The sequence below is a fragment of the Lonchura striata genome, chromosome Z, assembly GCF_046129695.1.
Source record: "Lonchura striata isolate bLonStr1 chromosome Z, bLonStr1.mat, whole genome shotgun sequence".
Classification (NCBI taxonomy): Eukaryota; Metazoa; Chordata; class Aves; order Passeriformes; family Estrildidae; genus Lonchura; species Lonchura striata.
Window position 1 is genome coordinate 3,645,947 of NC_134642.1, and position 25,695 is coordinate 3,671,641.

Below are 25,695 nucleotides of genomic sequence, written 5' to 3' on the forward strand. Positions count from 1 at the left end.
CCGTCCCCTCGCCGGGGCAACCCCTTCCGCACACCTCAGCCCCTTCCCCCGGCCAGGAGCGCCGGCTCCGCGGGGAAGGGCTGGCGCCGGCCGGGGCGGCTCCGCAGCCAGGGCACGCCCGCAGCCGCAGCCCGGCCGGGGCCGCCCCGGGGAGGCCGGGCAGGGCGGGGCCGAGCCGAGCCGAGCCGAGCCGCGATGGAGGGCGCGGAGGCGGCCAGCCTGCTCGGGGAGCGCAGCGCCGCGCCGCCGGCCCGCTTCAGGGCGTATCGGCGGCGCTGGTTCCTGCTGGCCGTCGTGTGCCTGCTGAACTGCTCCAACGCCATGGTGAGTGCTCCCGCAGCCGGGCCGCCTGTCGGGGCGCTGGGAAGGTGGCCGGGCAGCCCGCGGAGGCGCAGCGCAGGCAGGGCGCGCAGCCCGTCCCTGCCGCCTCGCTGTGCAGCAGGTCTGCGGAGCAGTGCCGGCCGCTGCTGCTGCTTGCTGCGGAGGGACGGCGGGCTGGCACGGCTCGCCAGAGCCGAAAGCACCTCCTGTTTCTTCCTAGAAGCAGCCAGGCAATCCTCAGGGCTCTGCCCCAGTGCCCTGTCTCAGATCCACCCCCTCATCCTTGGAGCGCCGGGATCGCTTGTACGCGCGCAGTTCAGAGAAGCGTCAGCCTGGCCGTGCCTTATGGACGGAATAAGCGGGTTTTGCTTCTGAACTTTGTCGCTGTGGTTATGACCTTGGCCTGCACGCTTTTCTTTCTGACCGGGGGGATCCGAGGCACCGAGGGGTGGTGACGGGGGAAGGGCGGGATGGGGCGGGATGGTGTGTGGGATCTCCGCGAGCACAGCAGGAAGTACCGCAGACTGGGATGAAGCAAAGTGCGTCCTGGAGCACGGCTAAAGTTGCTGTCGAGTCCACTTCGTATGCCATGGGGAGACTGAGGGAGTATTCATCGTCGCTGAGGGTCATATGTTTCTAGCTTAGAATAGCAGAGCAGTGTTGAAACGCCGTGGAAGAGGAGCAGGAGTTAAGTCTGCCTAATTGCATGCCCGTGACAGCAGATTTATCTGGTCAGGAAAAGAAGCAAGCTTCCTTACAGGATCTGTTGCATATACAGAACACTATAGGAGTGAATATGCACTAAACAGATGGTTGTGTGAACTTCTTTTTGCCTGCTCTTACTGCCTTATTCTGAGAGACTTGAAAAAATTGGGATGTCACATCATACCCCCCTTGTTGAACAGACTTAAATTCAGTAGTTACAGAGATAAACCCATAAATTTTCCTCTTATCAAGGCTTAGTATATGAAAAAGAAGCCCACATCTGTGCTCATCAAGTCATTGAGGACATTGTTGATAATTATCAGACTGATGTAGAATTATTCATGTTCTTGAGGATTACCATGCTGTGAATGCAGGCTGTCTGGCAGACAAGATCAGGCACTGCAACCTGCAAACATTTAAATGCTTTGAAGGAAGATTAGGTATTCCATGATGCAATAATGCTGGGGTAGAGAAATGGAAAAACATAGTGAGAATTTGGCTGTATATGGGGAAAAAACTAATAAGTGCACCTTCTCATTGGAAAATCAGTATATTCTTTAAGAGTGTAAAAAAGTGTGCTGCAGAAAAGCCCCACTGCTTGCAGTTAAATTGGCACAGCAAAACTTTTTGTGACACACCCTGCTGGAAGTGGACAGTGACAGCAAGGGTGAAGGAAACTGTACCAAGCCTTTTCCAGGTTGTCTTGTCAGATTTTGACTTTGCTGAAATCTTAAACGTTAAACTGAAGGGTTTCTTGAACAGATCTTTTCAGTACATCTGTGTCCTCAGTGTGTTGCTGAAAACTTCCTAGCCCTGGAATATTGACCTGTTCTGTCTCCTTTGTATTTTGACAACTTTGTGACTGCCCATAGTATTATTTTCCACTGTATGAAATTAGGCCAGAACTTTACAGCCTCAAAACTGGGTGCCTAATAAGTATCATAAAGTGGAATTACTGTTTTAAAGCCATTGCAAAGATCTGGAATGGCAACTGTGCTAACATATAAAGTTGTAAGCAAACATTTCCTGATGCTAAAATTTCTTCTAAATGTTCCTGGTAAAAATCACATTAAAATGGGCCTAGTAGTTGAAAGTCCATGAAATCAAACTGGTTGGTTGCTATTTAAAAGTTACAGATGAAAAGATTAATTAAGTAGTTCTGTGATATGAAAAATTGCCCTGCAAGTTGTGTTCTCAATTCCTGTGCAGATGTTGCATGCAGCACTCTGTTCTATGTACACCTGTGTCAGGCTATCTGCAAATGCATGTAGTAAGGACACATGACTTTTGAATTGTCTGACTTGGACCTCATTTGCTGGACCAAGCTCCCAGAATAATGCCTTGTATTCCTCACTCTTGTCCAGAGAAATGCAGTTTTCTGTTTGTGGCCTTTGTTGCTGCTAGCAGTGGCACTCAGGAGGCAGTACTGAGTAAGGGAGACTTTCAGTGTCAAGAAAACAAGGGAGAACAAGGGAGAAGCAACTTAACTGCCTCACATAACTCTGCCTGTTGTTTCTCCCCAGATTTGTTTTGCCAAACTTACGCTGTGGTTATGAGTATGATTTTTTTTTTTTCTTCATCTGAAGGCGTAATGTTTAAGAGTATTCATGCTGTGCTTGCAGCTGCTGTAGCACATAGCTCCTTCCTTTTTTCCTCCTTTCTGTGAAGCTGAACAGGTGGGAACTTTGTGTTTCACAGGGGGGGACTTTCTCTTGTTTTAGCTCTGGGCACACAGAAAAAGACAGAAGAATGAAACCAAGAGTGTTTACTGCCCAGTTCTGTGTTCACCAGCATGAGCAAGCTGGGATGGAGCAGGTGAGCAGAGGGCTGGTGTTAGCTCACACTTGGCCAAGTGGCTCCTGACTCACTAAGTGGAGGACGTACACCACCACTGAGTGTACTTGGGAGAGGAAGGAGAGCTGCACAAGTGGATCCTGGCATGCTCCAGGGCAGGGTGCACACGCTCCTCACCCACACCTGTCTGCTGCAGCAGTGCCCCTGTAGATACACGTGCGCACGCAGCTGCTGCTCTTTTTTCCTCTGCTTCTCTTGAGAACTGTAGAGGCTAAAAGAGACATCTTGGCAAGGATCTGGTCTTTTCTGAAGATCACACCTCTGTCCTAATGTCCTAAACTCTTCTGTCAGCATGGGTGCTTTCAGCTGAGCACAGGGGCTGTTTGCTTCCAAACTGTGTGGCCTTTTCAACCTTGAAGATGGTGTAAGGGCTTCATCGTCCAGTTTCAGGGGAGAAGGAGGCAGCATCCATATCACAGAAAGACCGCTTACATCACTTTGTAAGCTGTCTTCAGGGGCATGAAAGAAAGCATGGAGCTGGCAGAATTGCTGTAGGCAAAGCCTGTGTGGGGACTGGCAAGCTGTGCTGGTCCCTGTTAAGACGCAGAAATTCCCATTTAATGCAAGACAACCCTCTTAGCTCCTCCTTTTAAAACTGTACATAAAAGGTACTGCAGGGGCATTTCTACAGTCTATTTCTATAGTCAGCTAAACAGTATGCTAGATAATGAGAAGCACTCTGTATAGCAACCTTTGCTAGCTGATACCACCACTGACATGGCAAAGTGGCCTGATTCCCATCCTGCCTGACTGCATATGTTTGCCTTTCTGCAAATATTTTGCTCTCCACTTTTAGAATCTTGATTTGTTCATGAGGAAAGTAGGCATTGATTACCAGCTTGCCTTTTGTGAATAACATGTTTGGCACTGTTTCTGGCAGGGTTGTACCTGTTTGTATGTGTGAGGCACCAATATATCATTGCTGCACTTTGAGATCCAAAAATCTCACATCTGTCATGTATGCTGTTTTCAGCATACATGACAGCTCACAGCTGTTGCTTACCGAAGTGTAGAGCCTGTGTGGAGTCCTGCCTTCAGCCATCACCTTTCTACCAGACAGAGAACTGGTGTCTCACAGCCTACCTCCTGCAGAAATGGGAGAAAGGACAAACACAACCTCTCTGTGCAACCTGTTCCAGTGCCTCGCTGACCTTAAAGTAAATTTCTTAATATCTAATGTAAATCTACCCTCCCTTAATTTAAGGCCATTCCCCATAGTTCTACCACTATATGCTGTGTGAAAAGTCCCTCCCCATCCTTCCTTTCAGCCACCTTTAATGAAGATTAAATCTCAGTTAATGGAGAAGGGACCAAGCAGTCTCTGGCAAGTGCAGGAGAATTAAAATGTTAGCAAGAAGAAGATTAAAGCAGAGGGCAAGAGAGCTGAAAGTGGAGCCAGAACCATTCCCAACATCAGTATTAGTCAGATAGTTTGAGTGTCGGTGCCCCGGCCCTGGTGCAAGCTTCATTGTTAAAGAAGCTGTGGAGGGGCCCTCCTGTTACTGAGGATATGAGTCGACTGTGGGTAGAAAACATTTCTGTCCTTTTCTTGTAGTGGTGAGGCATGGCTCCCCAGTGAGACAGCTGTGTGCAGTGGGAGTTACAGCTGTACTCCAGTGACAGCCAGAACAGGCTTGTGGATCATCAGGGGCCCTTCTGTCCTCTTCCTCAGCTGCTGAGCACAGGTTTTTATACTGAAGAGTGCATGCTGAGGTATGTTTTTCAGACCAGACTAGCACACACTGGAGCTTTTGCTATCTTTAAACCTAGAAAGCACAGTGATATGAAGGTATTTCTAAGGTTTGAGCTTAGAAGAGGAGTGTAGGAACTAAAATTCCTGCCTTTGGAGAAGAAGCAGCATCTGTTACTATGCTGGCTGTTGCAACATCCTGCTGGATGCATATCTGAAAGGACGGAAAAGTCCATACCAACTGCTGAAGGAGCAAATACTGTGATCTAAAACATCAGTGAAATAATGAATGATAGTAGATTATACTACAGGAGGAGCTGTAATTTGAAAACAACTAATGCAAAATCTGTGAGAGATTGCTGGGGAAGTGAGTTTTGACAAGTATCAGGGGATTGAGCTCACAAACTCATTGTGGCTTTTTGGCTTGCAAAGGCAAGAGTCGCTGTGATTTAGTGGTTTTGCATGGGCTTCCATGTAAATCTTGATTAACATGCAATGGCCCAGAAAGTGAACTGCTGCTGACTTTCATCATCATCTACTCTAACTTGTGCCAAACTGAGAACTTTGTCAAAGTTTGGCAAAAGATTTTCATTAATTGTAGCACTTAGAAGGGGTATCAACTGTAGTACGTGAGTAAAAATTTCTTGTCAGCATTGCAGTTAGGAATTGACATTGTGGCATCAACTGAGCTGCGTTGAGAGAAGCGCATGTGAGCATGGATGAAGCAGTGAAGTGTGTAGCAAGGACTCATCTTGATGCCTTCTGCAGCTCACACTGAGGTTCTGGTTTTGTGTGGCCTCTCAGGAACGGTGTGCAGCTTGGCCAGACCTCAAGGGTGTTTTTCCACAAAATGAAGCATGTGCAGGGACTGAAAATTGCAAGGACTGAACAACACTGCAAGAGGTATCTCTCTGTTTCTCCTTCCTTTATCTGTCCCAGAAGCAACAAGGGGGGGTCTGACATCCTATAACCCCACACATTGTCTCTCCCCTTGCATCTGTCAGTGTGATCTACAGTGGTAAGCTTTGTTACAGGCCATGCAACTAAGACTTGAACTTGATGATCCTCGTGGTGCCCTTCCAACTCAGAAAATTCTGTCATTCTGTGATTCTGTGGTTTTGGTGTGCCAAAGATGAGTGAAGAAAATGGCCTTTGGGGAATGGTGGAGGAATCTCTTTCTATTTCTATTCTGCATCTTTGGAGTTTACAGGACTTTGACCTCACCAAGAGAGCTGCATCTTCTTTACCTGTTCTACCTGAGGGTGCCTACCTCAGGGCAGCCCCTGTGTAGGTGCCAGCCTTGGCAGTGCAAAGTTCCAGAAAAACATGTTGGATAAGGGCTCTAGCTTCCAGCAGAAGAGTTTATTAACTGTTGTGGGTGGAGTTATCATAACTGGGAAAACCAAAAGCAGAAGGTGGCATACTGTCTGTGTATTTCCCTGTGTAGGCAAAACTCCACAATGCCACCTCTTTGTTGCAGGGGCATTTGGTGGCCTCTTTGACTACAGCTGCATCTTGAGCTCCATTGCCCAGTTCTGAATTTCTGTGTTAAAACAACACATGGCAAACAATGAAACATACTTTTTCTCTCCAGACCCATAAATACACCCACTTCCTATTTTGAGGGACAAGCTCTTTCTTGAACAAGCTGCAACTTTCCATCCTCCATGCTCTCACATGTGGATATGCTAGGACTGGAGCTCTTGCTCAGGATAGGAATATGGGGCAGCCCCTATGCTTGGTTTTCTGCATACAATGGTTTTACTAGATCTAATGGAATTGTGCCAGTGCTTGATTCCAGATTACCTAGATGCATACAGTCACTGAACAGAAAATGCTGTGCTTTGTCTTGTGGTATCACTTTCCTAATGATGTAATGCATGGTTGAGCATGTTGTGGGGAGGAGCAGGAGGGGTGAAAACGTACCTGAAGCTGGCTTACAAAATGTATCATCTCTTTAATTGTTTCCTGGTAGAGTGTTTAATTACCACCATCCCTACACAGAAAGTGTTGAGGAACCCAGAAATGCATTTGTTTGAAATACACAGCTGGGATTTATTAGGCAGCAGTTTAGCATCCCATAAGCAAATTAATGCTCATGCCTTAGTAACGCTTGTAACATCTAAACAGTTACATTATCATTAAACAATTAAACTCTGATATAGTCTGATGGAAGTCTGGAAAGTGGCCTGGATTTGTCTCCTTGTTGTCTAAGAGTACAGTTTCCTTCAGCACCTAGCATCTTCCTTCACCAGGCTGTAGAAGCTGATTAAACACCAAATCCATCCTCTACCAGACCTCTGAATTATGTTAAATAAGTGTGACTGAGCCCAGCATGCTGATGTGAGCTTTGAATTGAGTACAGGAGGTACAGCATGGCAGCTCCTTTCAGAAAAGAAGAAAAGGCTGATGCTAGAAGTTCTTGCAAGGTTGCCGAGAATATATTCAAAACCTCTCTGTTACTACCATTTACTCATTGCATCCCTGCTAGGTGAAAAACCTAGCTAAAGAATCATTTGCATGTAGCTATTGTCACATGGTGACTCTAAGGAGAAAAAAAGCCCATCTCCTTTCTGCTTCTGTCTAGTGTGGTAGTTTTTATGGTCCCTATCATGTAAGAAAAAAAACCCAGGAACACTGGAAATAACAAGAAGCAGTTTGTAGGAGCACACGTTCCTCTGAGATTATGCAAGCTTTTTTCAGTTCCAAATAAACATCACATCTGATGCTGGCTGCAGGATGCAGGCTGTGAAGAGGAAGCTTGTGATGACAGAGGGGAGTACCTGGAAAGTGTCTGTGGGTGGAGTTCTTTTGTACAAAGCTATAACTGAAGTTTTTGTTCACATTTCTGCAAATTTTATAACCTTGAGTATTCAGCAGCAGCAAGATCATTTTCTAGCAGTGAGGTAGCCTGTAATTGACATTATTGAATGGTTAGGCCATTTGACAGGTTAGACCAGTCTTTTTTAAAAGCACTGGGATGCATCTTGGCAAAGAATTTACAGAAACATCCTCTAAATTGTAGTACCTAATTTTCTTTCTTGTGGATGTGATCTCAGAACCTGATTTTAAGATCAAACAGTTCTTGTCATTCCCATAAGAAACCAGAAGGAGACAGGAACCACAAAATCAGTGTCTAAAACAAAATCTAGGGAGTTGTGTTCAGATATGGCACTGGAAGAAAAATGTGGACAGTTGTTGAAGTACCTCTTCTGTGTGTACCTCCCTCTTATGTGTTTTAATACCTTAAATAATGCAATCTCTGGCTAATTTTCTATCTGTTGAGTGTCTGTCTAGGAAGGCAGGGAATAATGTATTTCTTGGCTGACACTTAGTAAAGTTGTTCTTAAAAGGCCACATCCAGGTGTTACAAATGGAACTGAAAATACAAGTGCAAATTAAAGGGGATCTTAGCTGCAGAGAGGAGGTGGCAGATTCTGCTTTGTTTATGCTAACACAGAATGAATCCATCAGGTAAGTAAATGCGTCAGGGCCAACCTGTTCAACATGGGAACAGAAAAAGGTACTGACTTCTACTTTTACCAGCCTCCAGAATCAGGACTAGAGGATGGGAGATAAGGCAGTGAAATAAATACATGGGGTGCTCTGGGCCAAGCAACTGCAGACACTGAGGGTTTGAACTTTTATTACTAGCCTTAACATCACAATTTCAAGGAGAGGCTAAGACAGTGAGCCTGCTCAAGGGGATGCTGAATTACTCTTCTGTTGGGGGTGTTCATGCTTACCCATTTTTGGTCTTTGTTCGGCAGCTGTGGCTGACGTTTGCTCCTGTGGCTGATAAGACAGCTGCTTACTTCCACATTTCTCTGGAGACAGTCAACTGGCTCTCAATGGTGTACCTCCTCATCTCCATCCCGTTTGGTCTGGTGGCAACATGGGTCCTTGACAGCGTGGGGCTCCGCTGTGCTGTGAGTTGAAGTGTTCAGCTTCCCTGAGGAAGTTCTCAGAGGTAGCAGTAGAAGCACAAAGAAGTAATGTACATGCTTTGAATAGGAGTCTTGCCAAATGCTACAGAGAATTAGCACGTTGAAAGCTCTGTCCTAGTTCAGTAAGATCATCTCTGTGGTGATGGTGGAGAGAGCAGTGGGAAAAGTCAGAATAAAGTTGCATGTTTGCCTTTCCTGGCTTTACTTTTCATTGTCTTAGCCAATTGATAGGGACAGGAACTGTAAGCTCAGTGAAGAGCTTTCTGTAATTGGATCAGATTTGCTGTGGAAAAGTCTTAGCACTGTCTGGGCCAGTTTAAGGAATAGCAGGACAGAGTGCAAGCCCTGTCAGGTTAGAGCTTGGCCTCTGCTGAGCCAGCTTGCAGTTTGTACATGATCCCAGAATTGTGTTGTGGAATGCAGCACTGAAACACTAGTGTGCTAATAGAATAGAAGAACATTTGCAGGATCCGTAAGCTGGATGATTCATTGCCATTATCTTTGGATTGTCATAGCAAAATATGGGTGATGGTGCAAACTTGATAACAAGGTGTAATTAGTGAACTTCAGATTTCTCATCAATTATATGGGGCTGAGACAGCCACCTTGCTCCCTGTCACCTCAAGACACTCCCTAAGGAGGCAGGTAGGATCAGGAGCATCTTGCAGTGGCCCAGAGGAGTGGGGATAGTCTTCAGGCAGTGATTACTAACACCCAGTGTCTCCTGTAGTGCATTTGAGACCTTGCTGATGCTAATCTATTGTATTAAGCTCTGCCCTTCAGGCTTCAGCACACAAACCCTGTTTGTTTCTGCTCACTGCAGGTGGTCCTGAGTGCATGGCTGAACATGGTTGGTAGCATCACCCGGATGTTCAGCGTTCTGAAGTTCCTGAGCTTGGGTTCCCAGAGTTACTGGTACCTGTTTGTTGGACAATGTTTCTCTGCATTAGCACAGCCTCTTATCATCTTTTCACCAACAAAGCTGGCAGCACTATGGTTCCCAGACCACCAGAGAGCAACAGCAAACATGATTGCATCAATGTGTAAGTGATAGCTGCAAAGTGACATTGCTGCCTCACAGAACTTAGTAGCAATTTGTTTGCCTTTCAGAGGCAGAGGAAGTCGTTTGTACTTCAGCCATTTGTACTTGTAAATCCAGCTCCACCCAAGAGACTTGTAGTCATGTGCAACAACACAGACTAAGAAGAAATGGATATAAGCCACAGTGCTTATAATGGATATAAGTGCAGTGCTCAGTATAAGCCACCCAGATTCCTAATTTCCTCTCTTCCAGGACCAGGTTGTCATCTTTGCTTAAATATCACATAGGTTGATGACAGCCCTTGATGCTACCAAGTGTTTAGTGGCTTTAATTTTGCAGTTTCTTAGGAAGGTCTTAAATTGCATTGTAGTGCCAACGGTCATAGTTGTCAAGTTCTGTAACTGGACAGAGGTGAGGTGAGGCAGTTTTGCCCACCAGTTCATCCAGTAGGAAGGCTGAGCACATATTCCTAATTGGTATGTATGCACACACAAACAAAATATACTTGTCTGTCTGCACAAACATGTTGGGGAGCTAAATGGTGGGATTATCCATGCAAAAGCACACTTGCCTTGCTAAGTGCTTGGAATCTGGGAAACTGGAGGAGAGGCATCAGATAAGCTTGATCTAATCACATACCTCTCTTGGCTCCTTTGGGCACAGATAGAGACAGGATACTGCACTTGACAGACCTGTTTCCTCCCTTCATGCAACATTTTACCCAGCAGCCAGAGAAATCTCTTCTTCTTTTCTCCAAGGACTTGAGAGGTGCTCCAGAAACTGGGCTGGTTCACTGGCTCCAGCTGTGAAGTCTCATAGTACCTGCACATGTGTGGCAGCCCCATCTGTCCTTCCCTCAAGACAGCCAGCAGCTCCCTTCCCTCCCCATTGCCTTGAAGCTATAAGGAAGGTTAGGCATGGGGAAAGAAGAGCACTCTTATGCAGCTTTTCCAGTGCTGCTGCTGCACTAGAGCATGGACACTGTTGTTTAGCAAGAATGGATCTCTGGTGTCAGAGCAAATAAATTATTTTTGCACTGCTTTTCCTAGAATAGGGTGGATATGTTGACTCACCTGTGTTTCCAGTGCTGGGACAGACCTCCACCTTTGCTGCTGGAGAAGGAGGTCTGTTGTCAGTGTGGCATGATACAAGCATTAACAAGGACCACTGGGCACTCAGTGCTTCACTGCCCTGAAGGACTGCAAACAGAGGGCTCTTTTAAATAAGAGAACAGCCATGGAAGCTAAAGAGCATTTTGTTCACACTGCATCCTCAGTCTTTACAGAACCAAATGAATCTAACCATGACAAAGAACAAACCTGAAGACCAAGGAACAGTGGAATCCCAAGACCTGAAGCTATTCAGTGTCTGGCATGTTGGGATGTCAGGGTGCAGGCTGAATGGGCTGTGACTGTTGTCTGCTGCAACACCTGCATGTTGCTCTGTGGGAGGCTTCCATTAATAATACCTGGTTTCATCCAAAATGTCTGCTGCACAATATCAGGATTTCATCTCAAGAAAATTTAAATACTGCCTAGAAGGAGCATCTACTGCAGCCCCAGTTGTTTAATCCAGTGGTCAGTTAGCTCATGGAAAATGTCAGCATCTCGATGCTCTTTATGGCACATGTATTCAGTCTTGTTGCACCTGTCTGTTAGGTAGTTACGGACAGAATCAGCTCTTCTCTTCTTTGTCTTGAAAGACTGAATGGCTTCCACCCTGCCATTTGGCAGCCAAATTTCCCTTTGCTTCCTCCCACTTGTCTTCATTCTTCCTGTTGCTGATGTGAGCTTTTTGTGTCATCTTGCTCCAGCTTACCAGTGCCCACTTCCTGTGTAATTAATGCTGAGCAGCAGTCAGCATTCCAGTACTGTCAATGAGTGCTGCATAGAGAAACTGGCTCTACAGCCTCCTGCTGTTAAAGCCTATGGATAGGCTTCCCTGGGCTTTTGTGATAAATATGTACCTTGCACCCAGGATCCTGCTGAGCAGCTGAAATTATTATGACTCAGCTGTCATAATGATTAATGACTCAGCTCAAGTGTTTGTTCTACCCATCACTTGTAGAGACTTACTCAGAGAGAAGCAGTGCAGGGCCAAAAATCCATCCCCAGTGAAGACCACAAGAAATTCTCCTGTGCCAGAAGGCGAAAAAGTTGTCTGAGTCCACTGCAGTGACCTCTGCCTCATCCATAGGAATCTTCATTTATCAAGGTCTGTTGGTGTGTCATTTTCTTCACCCTGAAGAGTTCCAGTGCATCAGGGTCACTGACCACAAAACACACAGCCCCACTGCAAGAGCACTGCAAGCTGGTCCACCAGGACCCCTGGATCATGATGTATAGTTGATTAACTCAGTGACCTCCTTTCATTTATAATCTAGGCCATGTAGTAGCTCTTCCCAGGAAAAAAAAAAGCCATTTGAAACCATGTAATTACTCAGGTGGTCTCGGTCTTTTCAAATTTAGTTGAATGCTCATCTATACCTTTCCAGGTCTCATCTACACTTTCTGGAACTGCTTCCATGCTGATAGTTCATGGAACAGCTGACTAGTTTACAGGCAATCCCCTACAATGCCTAGTTGCATTTTACCCCAACGGAAAAGATGTAATCCACCTCCTTGGAAACTGCCGTTTAATTGTTTCTACATACTTAGAAGCAGGTAATATTTCACCAGCATCATAAGCTAGTACTTTCCCAAGCGCAGAGTAGAAATGCTACAGTTGTGTGCTGTAGGATTATTAATGATGCCTCAGCATCATTATAGAACAGATAGAGGTGGAAGGCACCTCTTGGGATCATCTTGTCTAGCCCCCTGCTCAACCACTGTTGTCTAGAACAGGTTGCCCAGGTTTATGTTGAGTCAGGTTTTGATTATCTCCATGGATGGAGGTGTAGCAGCTTATCTGAGCATCTTGTTTCCGTGCTGAACAGCCATCACAGTAAAGAAGTTTATATTCAGGTAGAGTTTCCTGTGTTACGCTTCATACACCACTGAGAAAAGTATGTTTTCATCTTTATAATTGCTGATCAATGTTCTTTTCTTCAGGCTTATCAGTTCCAGCTGTCCCAAACTCAGATATGAGAGATGTTCCAGACCTTTAATCATGCTATGGCCCTTGACTGGACTTGCTCCACTAACTCAGTACCTTGTATCAAGGAGCCCAGCACTGAACTTGGCACTCTGTATATTTCTCACCAGGACTTAGCAGAGGAGGAGGATCATGATCTTCCTCCTGCTCCTCCTGATGCAGCCCAGCATGCTGTTGAACATCTTTCTGCAAGGATTATTGATGACTTATAGTCAACTGACAATCCACCAGGACCCCACATCCTTCTCCACAAAACTGCTTTCCAGCAGCTTGTCCAGGGTGATCAGTCCCATTTTTTTTAGTGGCTCCTCACAAGACAGAAGCTCCAGTCCTCTAATCATTTTTCCCTTTTCTGAACCGGTAAATTCTTGCCTGTCTCACACTGGAATCTGAGAACTGCTCACATTTCTCCAGATGTGGACTTGCTAGTGCTGAGTGGAGGGTACAACCAGCTCCCATGGACACCACTGCCTAATGCTGAGCCCAGGATTGTGGTGGCTTTCTTTATCAGAAGGCTGTGTTGCTGGCTTCTGGTCAAGTTGGTGTGCACCAGGATCCCCTGCCCACTTCTGCTCTGGTCTTTCTCTGCAGAGTTGCTTTCCATTTGGTTATTCTTCCCCAAGTGCAGCATATTATATTTCCTTTAGTCAAACTTCACTCTGCCTATTTCTTCAGTCTGTTGCAGTGCCTCTGAGTGGCAGTATGGCCATCTGTTCTGTAGGTCACTCCTCCCATTGTCACATCATCTGCAAACTACCTGTGGGTGCACTCTGTCCTATCATCCAGGTAAACTGTATGGTCCCAGTATCACCCCCTGGGGTACATCACTGATGACAGGCCTCATGTCAGCAATGACAATCCTCTGGGACCAGCCATTCAGCTGGATTTCAGTTCATCTTGCTGTTACTTGTCTAGACAGTACTTCATCAGCTTGTCTGCTGTGTCAATTGCTCTTTCCTTATCCATCTAGCAGTCATTTTACTGTATAAAAGCTACCAGGTTGGTTAAGCATTTTTCCTTTTCACCTTGTCATCCCTCATGTGCCTGAAAATGGTGGCAAGGATTAGTTGTTCCTTGACCTTCCCAGGGAACAAAGTAAAACTGAAAGGCCTGAAGTTCCCTGGATTCTCGTTGTTCTTCTTGAAGATGGGACTGACATATGCTCTCCCAGTCCTCAGGAGCTTCTTGGATTTGCTGTGGCCTTTTAAAGGTATCCAAAAATGGCCTTGCAATGGAAACAATCTGTTGCTTCAGCATTGATTCATCCTATCAATCTCATGGATTTGTGTGTGTCTGGCTTATTTCATGTTCTCCAACCTAGTCTTTCTCCATTGAGGATAAATCTTCACTGCTTCAAGGTCCCAGGGCTGAAGGTCAGTCTTAACTAATCACAGAAGAAGTGAAGAAGGCATTGAATACGTTGATGTTTTCTCTGTCCTTTATCACTGAGTTTCTTGCTCCATGCAGCAGCAGGCTCACATTTCTTTAACTTTTGCTGCTAAAGTACTTGAGGGTGCCTTTCTCATTGCCCTTCATCAGACTCACCAGGCTGGCTTTGGCTTTCTTAACCCCATCCCTGCACATTAGTAGAAAAGCAGCTTTACTTGTTTGACTATTTGCAGAATGCTGCAATAGCATTAAAAATTTGTTGTCTGCAATTTTGGATGTTCCCAAGCTGAGTCCCTTGGGTGCTGCTTCACACACTGCTCAGCTCCAGCCCCATAATAATGCAAATGCCTCCTCCTGTACAAAATCTGCATGATTCTCTGCTGCCATGTAATTTTTGTACTTGGTAGCAGAGATCAACTTTTATACCTGCCTGGTCTTTGCAAAGGAAGTATAAAGGCTTGAAAGGTCTCAGGAATAACCTAGCGTCACTTCTCTGTTCATGGCCTTTTGACAAAGAAAAGTAATGGCATCCTGGTGACCCTCATTAAGGAGCATTGCCAGAAGCTTGAGGGAGTTGCCTGGCCAGATCTAAAGAGCTGTGTCTGGTTGTAGATTCCTATATATAAGAAGGACATGGACTTATTAGTGTAAGTGCAGTTAAGAAGCCACTAAGACAATTAAGGGAAAGGAGTATCTGTCATGGCAGCAAAGGCTAAGAGAGCTGTGGCTGTTCACCCTTGAGCAGAGGAATCCTCTACACAATGTATACATGCCTAATGGCATAGGGGAATACAGAAAGAAAAACACCTATGTAACTCCTGCTGTGTAACACCAAGACAGATGACATTTATGTCAGCTTGACATTTATTGAGGCAGCCTTGTGAGAGTGAGGACATCATAGTCCATAGTTGAAAAACAGTTTACAGAAGTTAGGAGTTGAAGGGAGATGGTTTTATAGAAATCCATTCTTTCATGGGAGTGAGACAACAGATGTGGCAACAGTAAGACCACACAGTCAACTTCTCCAAATGTTCCCCTGCTGGTTCTCCCTATATATGCCTTGTTCATTATAGTGCTGCACACTGCAGCTGTGATGCTGGCAGGCACTAGGGGTGGATATATGATTCTGACTGCTTGCATGAAAAAAAAATGTTTCTCTTCTATTTCCTTCCAGCCAATCCCTTGGGCATTCTTATAGCAAACTTGTTGTCCCCTGCACTAGTTCCTGAAGGAAAGCACATTCCATTGATGGTAAATGAAAACTGCTTTAATCAGTCAGCTGGGCTGATTTGGGTCCAGCTGATTCATTAGTTTGGAGGTGGTGGAGCTGGAAAGACTGGTAACTTGTCTTGTCCTTCTGTTGCGTAGCTGGGTGTTTATGCTGTACCAGCAGTAACAGCCTGTGCTCTAGCAACTCTGGGGATTCACGAGAAGGTCCCACCAACGCCTCCATCAGCCAGTGCCACCAACTCCAACTCACAGCCATTCTTCACAGGGCTCAAAATGGTAAGTTTTGCAGCCCTGCAGTGTGGGGATATGCTGAACAATTTGCTTACAAAGCAGAGTCTAAATGCCACTCCTCTAAACCTGCCATGGAAGCCCCTTGAAGGAGATCAGTATTCCTCCCTTCCTCAGGGAGTGGAAGCAGCTCACAGCAAAGCAGCAAGAGATGCTATCTGACCATTCATCTGTGGGCTGGCAGCCATTCTGAGAGCTCAGACGGGCAGACTTGGGCTTATCCAAGAGGAGCACACAACCTGAATCTTCTTGATAGTAAAGGGTTTTAAAATCATGGGGATCTGGGGAGTTAGAAGGAAAATTAAGCTTAGTAGACCCTGGAAAGTACGCTGGGAAAGTGTAGGCCTTGTACTTGCTAGAACTGCACCTGTGTAGCTAGTATATGTTAAATGATATAAATGTCAGATGTGATGATTGTTTAGTAATTAAATATAATTACTGTTTAATTGTAAGAATAATCATGAGAAACTGTAGTCAGGGGCTTGAAAAAGATCAGGAGAAACTCTTGCTTGAATAAAAGTCAATGAATACAATAGAACAATATAAGTTTAATAATTAATATGTAAGTTATATAATGATAGAATATAAAATACGTTCAGCTCAAAAGCCATGTCGGAGTTAGATTTGGGTCTGTACCCCTGATTCCCAGAGCTCTTAATAAAAGCACCTGCATACAATCATATCCCGTGATTATGTGTGTTCCTGAATGCTAACATTCTGAACAGAGGTGGTAACAGTTAGGATAGCACATAGCAAAGGAAAAGAAGAATTTGAGCACTGAACAATTTTTTCCTCCCTAACGTGGTCCCCACTGTAACTTGTCCTCTGGCTGGACTGCCAGGACAAAGTCACAACTTCCTCAATGATAATGGCATTACCTTGTGAGCAATTTCAAATGAGGAGTCAGAGCTGCTGCCCCTCCAGTCTGCTGTCAGAGACAGGCTTTTTTCCTCTTCCACTTATTTACATTAATTTTTTTTTAGCTCCTGAGAAACAAGCCATACATCATCCTGGCAGTGTGTTTTGGAGGAGGAATTGGGATGTTCACCTGCTTTTCAGCACTGCTAGAACAGATCCTTTGTGAAAAGGGGTATTCAAATGTGAGTCTTCTTCCTTTTCTCTCCATTGTCCACATTGTCTATAATACAATCAGATTGATACTTCCTCCTAAAGGACTGAGAGCAAAATGACAACAGTTGATTATGTTTCAGTCTCATATCTTATATGCTCATTGTCTAATATAGATTAAGCAGATTAATCCAGAACACAGTCAGACTCTTAGTGTAATAGATGACCTGCATTTTCACTACTGCCCATGGCCAGGCTCTCACTTGCAAACAAAAAAATTATTAGGAAAAATGAGTATTGTGATTTTTCTAAGCCACTCCAGAGCACTGCTCTCTAGGCAGCCTTCTGTCACCTACTCCAGAGTAGAATAAGGCCCAGGCAGGCCCTAGAGTGAAGCTGAAGACCAGATGATGCAAGCACCTTTCCCTCTTTGCACAGATTTACATGAAGCCAGGGCAGCAGAAGAGGTCAGTGGTACTATGACAGCTGTTTCTTCATCCTTCTCATGACACCAGGAGGTGCTGCTTTTACAGTTCAGCACAGTATGTGCACAGCTGGTTCCTGCTGCTCTCTCTCCTGCTTATTATGAGGACCCCCAGTTCAGGTGTTTTCTCTCAGCAGGCTGCACTTCAGTCCTGGTGTTTTATTGCCATGGGCGTCCTCTTAAAACACCTCTCCAGCTGTTATATATGCACATTAACATGTCTGGTCTCTGTCCACCCCCTCTTCAGCTCCCAGATCTGATATCTGGCTCAGGGCTCCATAGCCAGGTCACATTTTGCACACTCCATTGGCCTTTAACTGGAAACCTCATAAACTTTGCAGCCTTGCTTTCTGTGCATCCTGATTTTGACTCTGTGATTGTGACTGGCTAGTCCTGGCCCTTTAGTCCAGAGAAGCTATTCATATACCCTTTCCTTCAGTGTCCCTGAGGGTCCTGAAAATGTTTTTCCAAGTTTGTTAAGAGCTTCTGTGCTTTCAGGATTGTTGTCTGCATTTGAATTCTTATGGAGCTGAAGAAATGCTACAAGCAAAGGGCAATCACTGGAGGCAACAGAGCATGTACCCTATCCTAGCCACTGCTCACCACCTCTCTGATTAAACTTTGACACAGCTGGTGTCTCCTTAACATGCTTTGGTGTGCCAGTGGAGGTCCCTGGTAAGAAAAGGGCAGGAGGTAATTATAAACATCAGCAGGTGCCAAGGCAGTTTGGCCTGTTGCCACCAGTATGGACAAAGCACCTGACTGCTCCTGGAAAAGCCCAGTGGCTCCAGGCTGGAATATTTAATGCCAGGGACCTGCTATGGCTCTGTATCCAGCCTACCTTGACAGGTGTACAGAGACTTGTCATCTTTTGGGAGGGCTGTCACCCTGCTGTCCCCACACACTTGCAAAAGCACCTGAACTCTGTCATTTGCTATTCAGAGCCCTCTGAAGGCCTCAGCTACTGCAACAGGCAAGGAAGCTTTTCCTACCTCAGCAACTGAACCACCGGTAGCTGGCAGATGGGTCAGTGACATTAAAACCTCTTTCCTAACTGCTCTAGTTTCTCATTACTTGTTCTTCTGCCCTCCAGGATTTTGCTGGCCTGAATGGTGCACTGTTCACAGTCTGTGGTTTGTTGGGTGCTTTCCTGCTAGGCATGTATGTCGACCGGACAAGGAAGTTCATAGAGTCCACCAAGATCAGTTTCTGTCTGAGTGCACTTGCCAGCATCATGTTCGCAGTGGTGAGTTCTCCCTTGCATTTTGCCATTCCCATGGGCTTATTTCTGTTGCCATCTGATAAATCATCAACTTAAACCAAGGTCATTTGATGTCATAGTGTTTATTAAGCCCTTGCTTTGGGATCCGCTCTTTGGGCTAGGAATTTCTTCCTTTAAGGAAAACCCTTTACTGAGATTTCACAGACTGTGGAGCCTGAGACAGACTGATTTGGGATAAATAGGCAGAATTTTACTTCTCTATAATGGATCACCATGTTTTCTTACTGACTCCTGAGACCATTCTTTCAAACAAAAAAAGAAAGTATTTATATCAAAAATGAACAAGAATGTAATGTTTTTCCAGCTCCTGCCTTTAACAGTGGTGAGTGTTGGGGTTGTAATATTAGTGGAAAGGACCTGGTTATATTCTAGTTCTGAAGTAGTTCCTTGAGGGAGACAAGAGAGACAGAAGAGAACACTTGAATTCAGCCAGAAGAGGAATGCACAAACTGGAGACTTTACACCCACAGGGCCAGGTTACAAATACTGCACTTGAGCACAACCTTTGCCAATGGGAGTTGTCACAGAGCAGGAATCTGACCACAACACACAGCACTGCAGAGGACCCAGAATGGTGCAGGTTTCTGCCTTCCCAGCAGCCTTATGCTGTGCATTTCTCTTGTGTGATGAAAAATCCAGGCTTTCAGTAGAGGGTGATCACACCTTCCCTGGGGCCAAGGCCACAGAGATGATAGCTCCGTTTGGAAGAGACAGATAAATGCAGTCCTTTTGTCAATGTAGGACAAGGTGCCTAAAGCACACCTTGCATTTTCCCCTTTCATATTCTGGCATTTGTTTTGAGGATGACCTGAATACAAGCCATCTTGCCTGGACTCAGGTGAAGCACTGAGTAGATAAGAAGCTATGTTAAGAGCAATGAGCAAACTTATTCCTCTTGCCCTTCCCTCCTCACCTTCATCCCATACAGATGAACTGTTAGTTCAGAGGAGAACAAAAATCACCCATTCAAATCTGTTTGATTCCTTTATGCTTTGAACTCAGATTCCAGACACAGTTTTCCTTGACTTAACCAGTTTAGCTGGGCCAGATTTGCTGCTATGTCAGGACAGACACCTCATGTTCCTCTGTGGGAATTTTTACATGGTCAAGGAAGGAGGTAGCAGCAACATGGCTGAAAAGTATTTTGTCTATAATAGCATTGGCTGGATAAGGTCATGCTCTTTCCTCCAGAGGGACAAGAGGACAAGGCTGTTCTAGGCACTAAACTAATCTCCAGGTTTTGTAAATATTTCGGGTGTCTTTTTCTTTGCTTTTTTGTTTGGGTCTTTTATGTTAAAATCCTAGTATTGTAAGTGCATTTCTGACTGATATTCCCTATCACTGAGCTGCAGCAACCCAGAATTCTCACTTAATTTCCAAAATGTTATTTTGCTTTGGGACAAAGGTGTGTGTTTCACTTGGCCCTAGAGAGATGTTGAACATACTACTGATAAGTTACAGACCAATGAAGTTAGTGTAGTGCAACCACACCAGTGCTTTTCAGGTAATTCTGCTGATCCTCTCCTTACTTCAGTTCAACTGATAGTTCTCCATTTTGTAGCCTTCTGTTGACTCCAGAGGGCTGAAAGTAAAAAATTGATTTCAGGAAAAGGTAGGGAATATATTGGTGAGTCACCCTCTGAGACCTCCTGGAGGTTAAAGGTTCAGAGACTTTCTGTACAACAGTGCTGACATTGAGACTTGTATTGTTTTTTTTTTTTGCCTGCAGACTTCTCGGTTCAGAGATCAGGCCATCACGTTGGCCATCACCAGCTCGCTCTTTGGTTTCTTTGGTTTTGCCATCTACCCCATTGCCATGGAGCTGGCTGTGGAGTGCTCCTACCCTGTAGGAGAGGGGACATCTACAGGCCTGATTTTTGTTGCAAGGTAAGCAGGCAGATTAAATCCAATTGATAGATGAGCTTGGGTTCCAACACTCACACACAAGAGTGTGGGTGCAGATATAGACATCAGTGCTTGCCATCCTGCTGAATGTCTTTCTCGTGTCTGTACACATGTCCATGCAAGGGGACCTGGCTGGCTGAGCCATAGAGTTGAAGAGCTAAATGTTTTAGAACAGGGAAGAGGTGCAAGAAAAGCAGTAAGATGAAGGTCTCCTTTGGCTTGCACAAAGCATGATTTAGCCATGCCCAGCGCCTCCTGCCTTTGAAGTAGATGGGGGCTGCATGCCTGATAGAGGCACCCATTCCCACAACAGTACAGGGGCAAGTCAGTTCCTGGTGCTCTGCTGAGGGAGATGGGGCTTATCAGTCAATAAGGGACAGTGACTGTCCTTCTAATTACCAATTTTCCTGCCTAGGGCTAGCGCTGGACTTCAGCAGGAATGACTTGCTGGAGCTCTAAGCAGTGACACCAGTGATCTGATGCCATGTGTGTGTCAGGTGGAGGTGCCACAGCAAGAAAGATCAATGAGGGGCATCAGACACTGCGTTTGAAGGCTGTCCTCTCTCACTGGTTGTGGACTTAGTGACTGCTGCCAGCCAGCTGTGAATGAGGAGGAGGCTGAAGCCATAGCCTTTTTTGTATCCTCAGTCCTGCAGTGAGAAGTATTTCCAAGTCTCTGCCCAGTGAACATGCCTCAGGTTTTTAACAGATGTAGTTCAACACCTGCTCGCCTTCAGAGGGAGTATATAGTGATCCTGCCACACTGGCCCTGTGTCTGGAGTTGACCTGGACACCCTGTGGGACAGAATCAGTTAACCAAATGCCTGTGCCGGAGGAATCCAGCAGTAGCTTTCTCTGCTAGGAGAACTATGCTGCAGAAAGAGGCATCATTCTTCTCTAGCTGGGGAAGGTGGCCCTGTCTGCAGCACTGATACCTCAGGCAGGTAACATAACTGCATGTTGGCTTCTCCCCACAGCCAGATTGAGGGTGTGATTTTAATGGTTCTTCTACAAGCTCTCACTGTCCGTGTTTCTGAGGATCCATTTTCTACCTGTGCCCTTGACCAGGATGGAGCCCTGGACTGGACAAGTAAGTATGTCCTTGGGAAATGATGCTGGACACTCAGTTGCACCCCATGTACTCCCCACTCTCCTCCAGGTCTCAGTGTGAGGAACCCTGCAAATCTGATTCCTATTGTGGCAAAACTTCTAATCCCCTTTCTGAATCTGATGGTGCACTCCTTGCTGCTCCTGCTAAACCAATCCTGCAAGATTGAAATAGAAAGAACTCTTAAGGTGCCATGAATGCCACTGCTGGCTCTGGGTTAAAATTTCTCTTGCAGAGACTTGAGTTTCATAAAGCGAGTAAGCATCTGTTCTAAGGGGAAGACACTGTCCCTGTAGCATAACCAGGGCTGTTTTTCATATTGGAGGTTACAAGTGCTTTGACTGAAAGCTACATTCCTTCATTCTTCACACACAGTTGCCTGTATTTGTAACATACTCGTGTAGCTTTGTTCTCACTTACTCCAGATTTCCCTTCCTTTCTTAGCTGGTCAGAAGAGACAGCAACTGAGATCAACAGGAGCGCAGAAGTGTTTTCAGTGCAGGCTAAACCCAAGTCTTGATATTTCAGCTGCTTCATGTTTATGTAATACTGACACCTGGGGACAGCGTAAGCAAAGGCTGACCATCACCTATTAAATAAATCCTGCTTGGCTGAGCAGAAACTCCCCAGAATGAGGTCTACTAGCTGTAAGGGATCAAGGCTTCATAATAATTGTCCCCAAAAGCAATTTGACTGCTTCATCTCTGAAAGCCTGCAATTTGCCATTTAATCAGATCAGAGCTGGATCCTGGGATTAGGTACCCATTCATATTCCTTTTGTGGAGAAGGGGATGAAGATGTTCATTTGGGACACTGGTGAAATTAGAACTGCTTCCAGGCTTTGTTGCTTAGTCTTTTAGATATACTTTTTCTTTCCCTTCAGAAAAGATTTTTTAAAAACAAATTTGTCATTAATTAAAGTTCATGTAATGTATTTTTCTACACTTTGCTCTCAGATGATATTACAAGAAGCACTACCTGTGAGGATCTGTTCCCTTATGGAGCTCAACTGATTTGATTTAATCTTTTTTGTAATGTTTTTCACTACTCCCCAAGACACAAACATGTACACTTACAGAGGGACACACACTCCTACAAGTACGTGTGCTCTGATGTAAGAACTGCAGCCTGGGGGGTCATGCAGGACAAAGTGTTCTGGGGACCTTCCACATTTTACCTAAATACTCTTCCTATGCCAGTGTTATGTAAAGCAAGATTTGTCTGTTACCAAACTGGTTATGACCCACTGTGGTCTGCACCCTGTCCTCAGGAGTATCTGCTGGGAGGAGGTCAGACAGACTGTGTCATTTTGGGGAGCTGACCTGTATATTTCTGCACCCACGGGGAGTTTTGGTTTCACTGCCTAAAAGTGTATCTCTCCCACAGCTCCAGTACTGGTGCTGGCTGGCCTCTGCAGTGGTATGGCTTGTTTCTACGTCATCTTCTTCCACACTGACTACAAGCGGCTCCATGCTGAGACAATCAGTGCTGATTTGGCCAAGGCAGAAGATGCAGTGACAACACATGTTCCTGAATCGTAAACAGGCCAAAAAGGGGGTGCCAAGAGCCAGGACTCAGACTAGTGGGCATGGACCAATCCTGAGCTGGTACACTGGGATATCTGTGTCATGTTGCACAACAAGTGAGGACTAGAGCAAGTAGCACCTTTGCTGTGCATCCCTCAGTGTTGTGTTTATTTGGGGATCTGGGCTGTTAAGAAAACTGTCCTGCCAGAAATGTCAAAGTGGCAATGGATAACTATGCACGCAACTAACATTTTTAGGTGACTGGATTCAAGCTGAAGAAATGTCACAGTGGTGGGTAGCATCATATTTCAGCCAGTTTTTAATTTTTATGTACATGGAACAAGGGTGAAGATTACAGAAAGATGGAAGCTGTGCCTACCACAAATGCAGTGGAAAACTTCTGTTTAAGGACTGTGGTACAGCATAACAACTCTTCCACTCATGCTGGAGCTAATTGTGCCTTTTAGCTAAAGGGCAGTAGAATCTAGAGCATCGTTCCATTCCAGTGGGGATATGTAAGTATGTGATCTGCAATACAAGTCTGTTACAAGGAGTCACTTTGTCTTCTACAAGAAAAGAAATGCCTTGCCTGTAATGCTGCCTATAAAAGAAAATATCAGTAAGCAGCAGAAGTTAAATACAACAGCGTTTCTCATCCCTCTGCTTCCCTGCTAAATGCTGAGACATTCAGGATTAGCTTGTTTTACTTGGGATTCTCTTTTTCTTCAGCTCTCTTGCAATTTCAGTGGTTTAAGTTTTCCACAAGAAGACAAACTTGCTGGTTTAGTATTAGACTAATGTGATGCTTTCCTATAGAGCATCACTCCTTGGGGAATGACACTGTAGTGCTTTTGGCATGGTGGAAGCTAGCAGAAGAATTAGCAAAGGTGACACTTTAGTGCAGGGACTTTCATAAGTTTCTGCAGGTGACAGGGGGTTTGGGGAGGAGACCAAGTGAAAAACAACATCAAAAAACACCTGTTCTCTCTGCAACTGACATCTGTTCTTTTGTGTTAAGTGAGATGGTAAGTGACACAAAAGATCCTATTTGGGGTTCAGTTACACTGACAATTACAGTGGGTACAACTGGATTTTTCATTTTACAGTACTTCCACAACAGTACTTCCACAGCAGAGTAATATCCTGCTTTGAGTTCAGGTCTGGGTGTACTCCATGAGAAATTTTTACTTTATAATACTTACGTGGTAAAAAAAAAAAAAAAAAATTAGATCGTTGGGATCTTGTGATGCTTCATGTTATATGTATTTCAAGGGAATCTGAGTTCTTGCTGATTAAGGGACCTTGATGCAGACTGAACCTGAGACTAACTTCATCCAGTCCAGCTAGAAGACAATCCCAACGCCAAGAACACACTGTGTCTGATGAGCACTGTAAAAGGAGCTCTCTCAGTGCCTGAATTCTCTTCCCCATTAGCAGCTGGAGGGCTCTCCCTTTGTAAAACACATGGTTGCATCCTTCTAAGGTACCTGCTTGTTCCTACAGCTCCAGCTGTTCTCTCACTGGTAAGCACTGATGTTTGTCGAAAGGAGCAGGAAAGAAGTCTGAAACCAAAGTGAAACAAGATTGTTTAAACCTGTCAGAGGAATGAGATGGCTGTCTTTTGCAAAACTAGGTAGTCAGTTCTGCAGCCCTGGAACTAACACACCAAACAGATTAACGCGAAATTTACTTGCCACTTCTGAATTCTACTGTGTTGGGAAGCAAGAAGCACTTGATACTTTATAATTTTATATATTTACAAATGTTTATGTTTTTTTTAATAAAGGGTGGTTTAAGAAAGGATTAACCTCTTCTCGTTATCATCTTTTAAAAAGTATTTTATAGATGCAATAGTGTGTTGGATCTGCTATGCAGCACAAAGGCCCCTGTATTTGCTAGATGTGCTTACACTGACTATGTGTAACTGACAATATAATCTCAGATTAATCTCAGATTCTTAAAATGACCATGTGAAATTTGCTGTAGGTTAAACTGTGGTTAACTCTATTTTGAAGGATAGGTTAAGGGAGTAAGGAAATACTGCTAGCAACTGTCTCCAAAACCTGCTGTTGCCCTGGTGAGAAAGTCTGCCTTGCACCAGCTGAGACACTATTATCTTCATCCAAGCACATAAAAGAGATGATAAAAAGGGGAGACTTTTCTGTCTGCTAATGCATGAGACATAGGCATGTGTGAGGCTCTTTTTGGATTCCTAATCAGTAGTTCTCCCTCACTCTATGGTTTGTCATACACTGACAGCATGCCACAAAGGTGTGATGGCATTGCCAGCAGTGAGGCCAGACAGCTCATGCTTTGCAGCATCACCTCCTCCTGCTGGCTCAGCTAGCTTCACATTTTGTATTTATAACAAAAGAGGCTTGAGTGTCCATGCTAGTCTGTAATTACTACCACAGCTGAAGAAGACTTTCTGCTGCTTACTCTTCTCTTCAAGACTGTATAACTGATCTGTCTCACAGCTCACTTATAGATGGGCCTTTCCTTGGAAAACCTATGGAAAATGTGAAGCTGAAATCTTAGCAGAACAGAGGGATTTTGATGTGAAGGCATGGGCCAGGTATGCTGGGGACCCATGTCCTTTCCCTGCCAAGGAGTTGCCTTCTATGACCCCAACAGAGACCTCTACAATTACGTCTGTAGGTGTCACTGGAAAACTGCAGAAAGCCTCCTGCAAAGGTGAACTGTCCTGGCTGTGGTTGGGCCTCACTAGAGCACTTCTGTTTTTGTGAAGTCAGAGAGGCGAAG

At 45.0% G+C, this 25,695-nt stretch overlaps 1 protein-coding gene across 1 annotated transcript; it reads left to right on the forward strand.

The window, feature by feature from the left end:
- Positions 1–185: 185 nt before the first annotated feature.
- On the forward strand, positions 186–24,735 carry SLC49A3 (solute carrier family 49 member 3). Its single transcript, XM_021533886.2, has 10 exons — positions 186–324; positions 8,341–8,499; positions 9,341–9,560; positions 15,216–15,292; positions 15,410–15,547; positions 16,543–16,659; positions 18,205–18,357; positions 20,123–20,280; positions 21,276–21,388; positions 22,793–24,735. Exons 1-10 carry the CDS (start codon positions 196–198, stop codon positions 22,945–22,947), a joined length of 1,419 nt encoding a protein of 472 aa, XP_021389561.1. The 5' UTR covers positions 186–195; the 3' UTR covers positions 22,948–24,735.
- Positions 24,736–25,695: the final 960 nt, after the last annotated feature.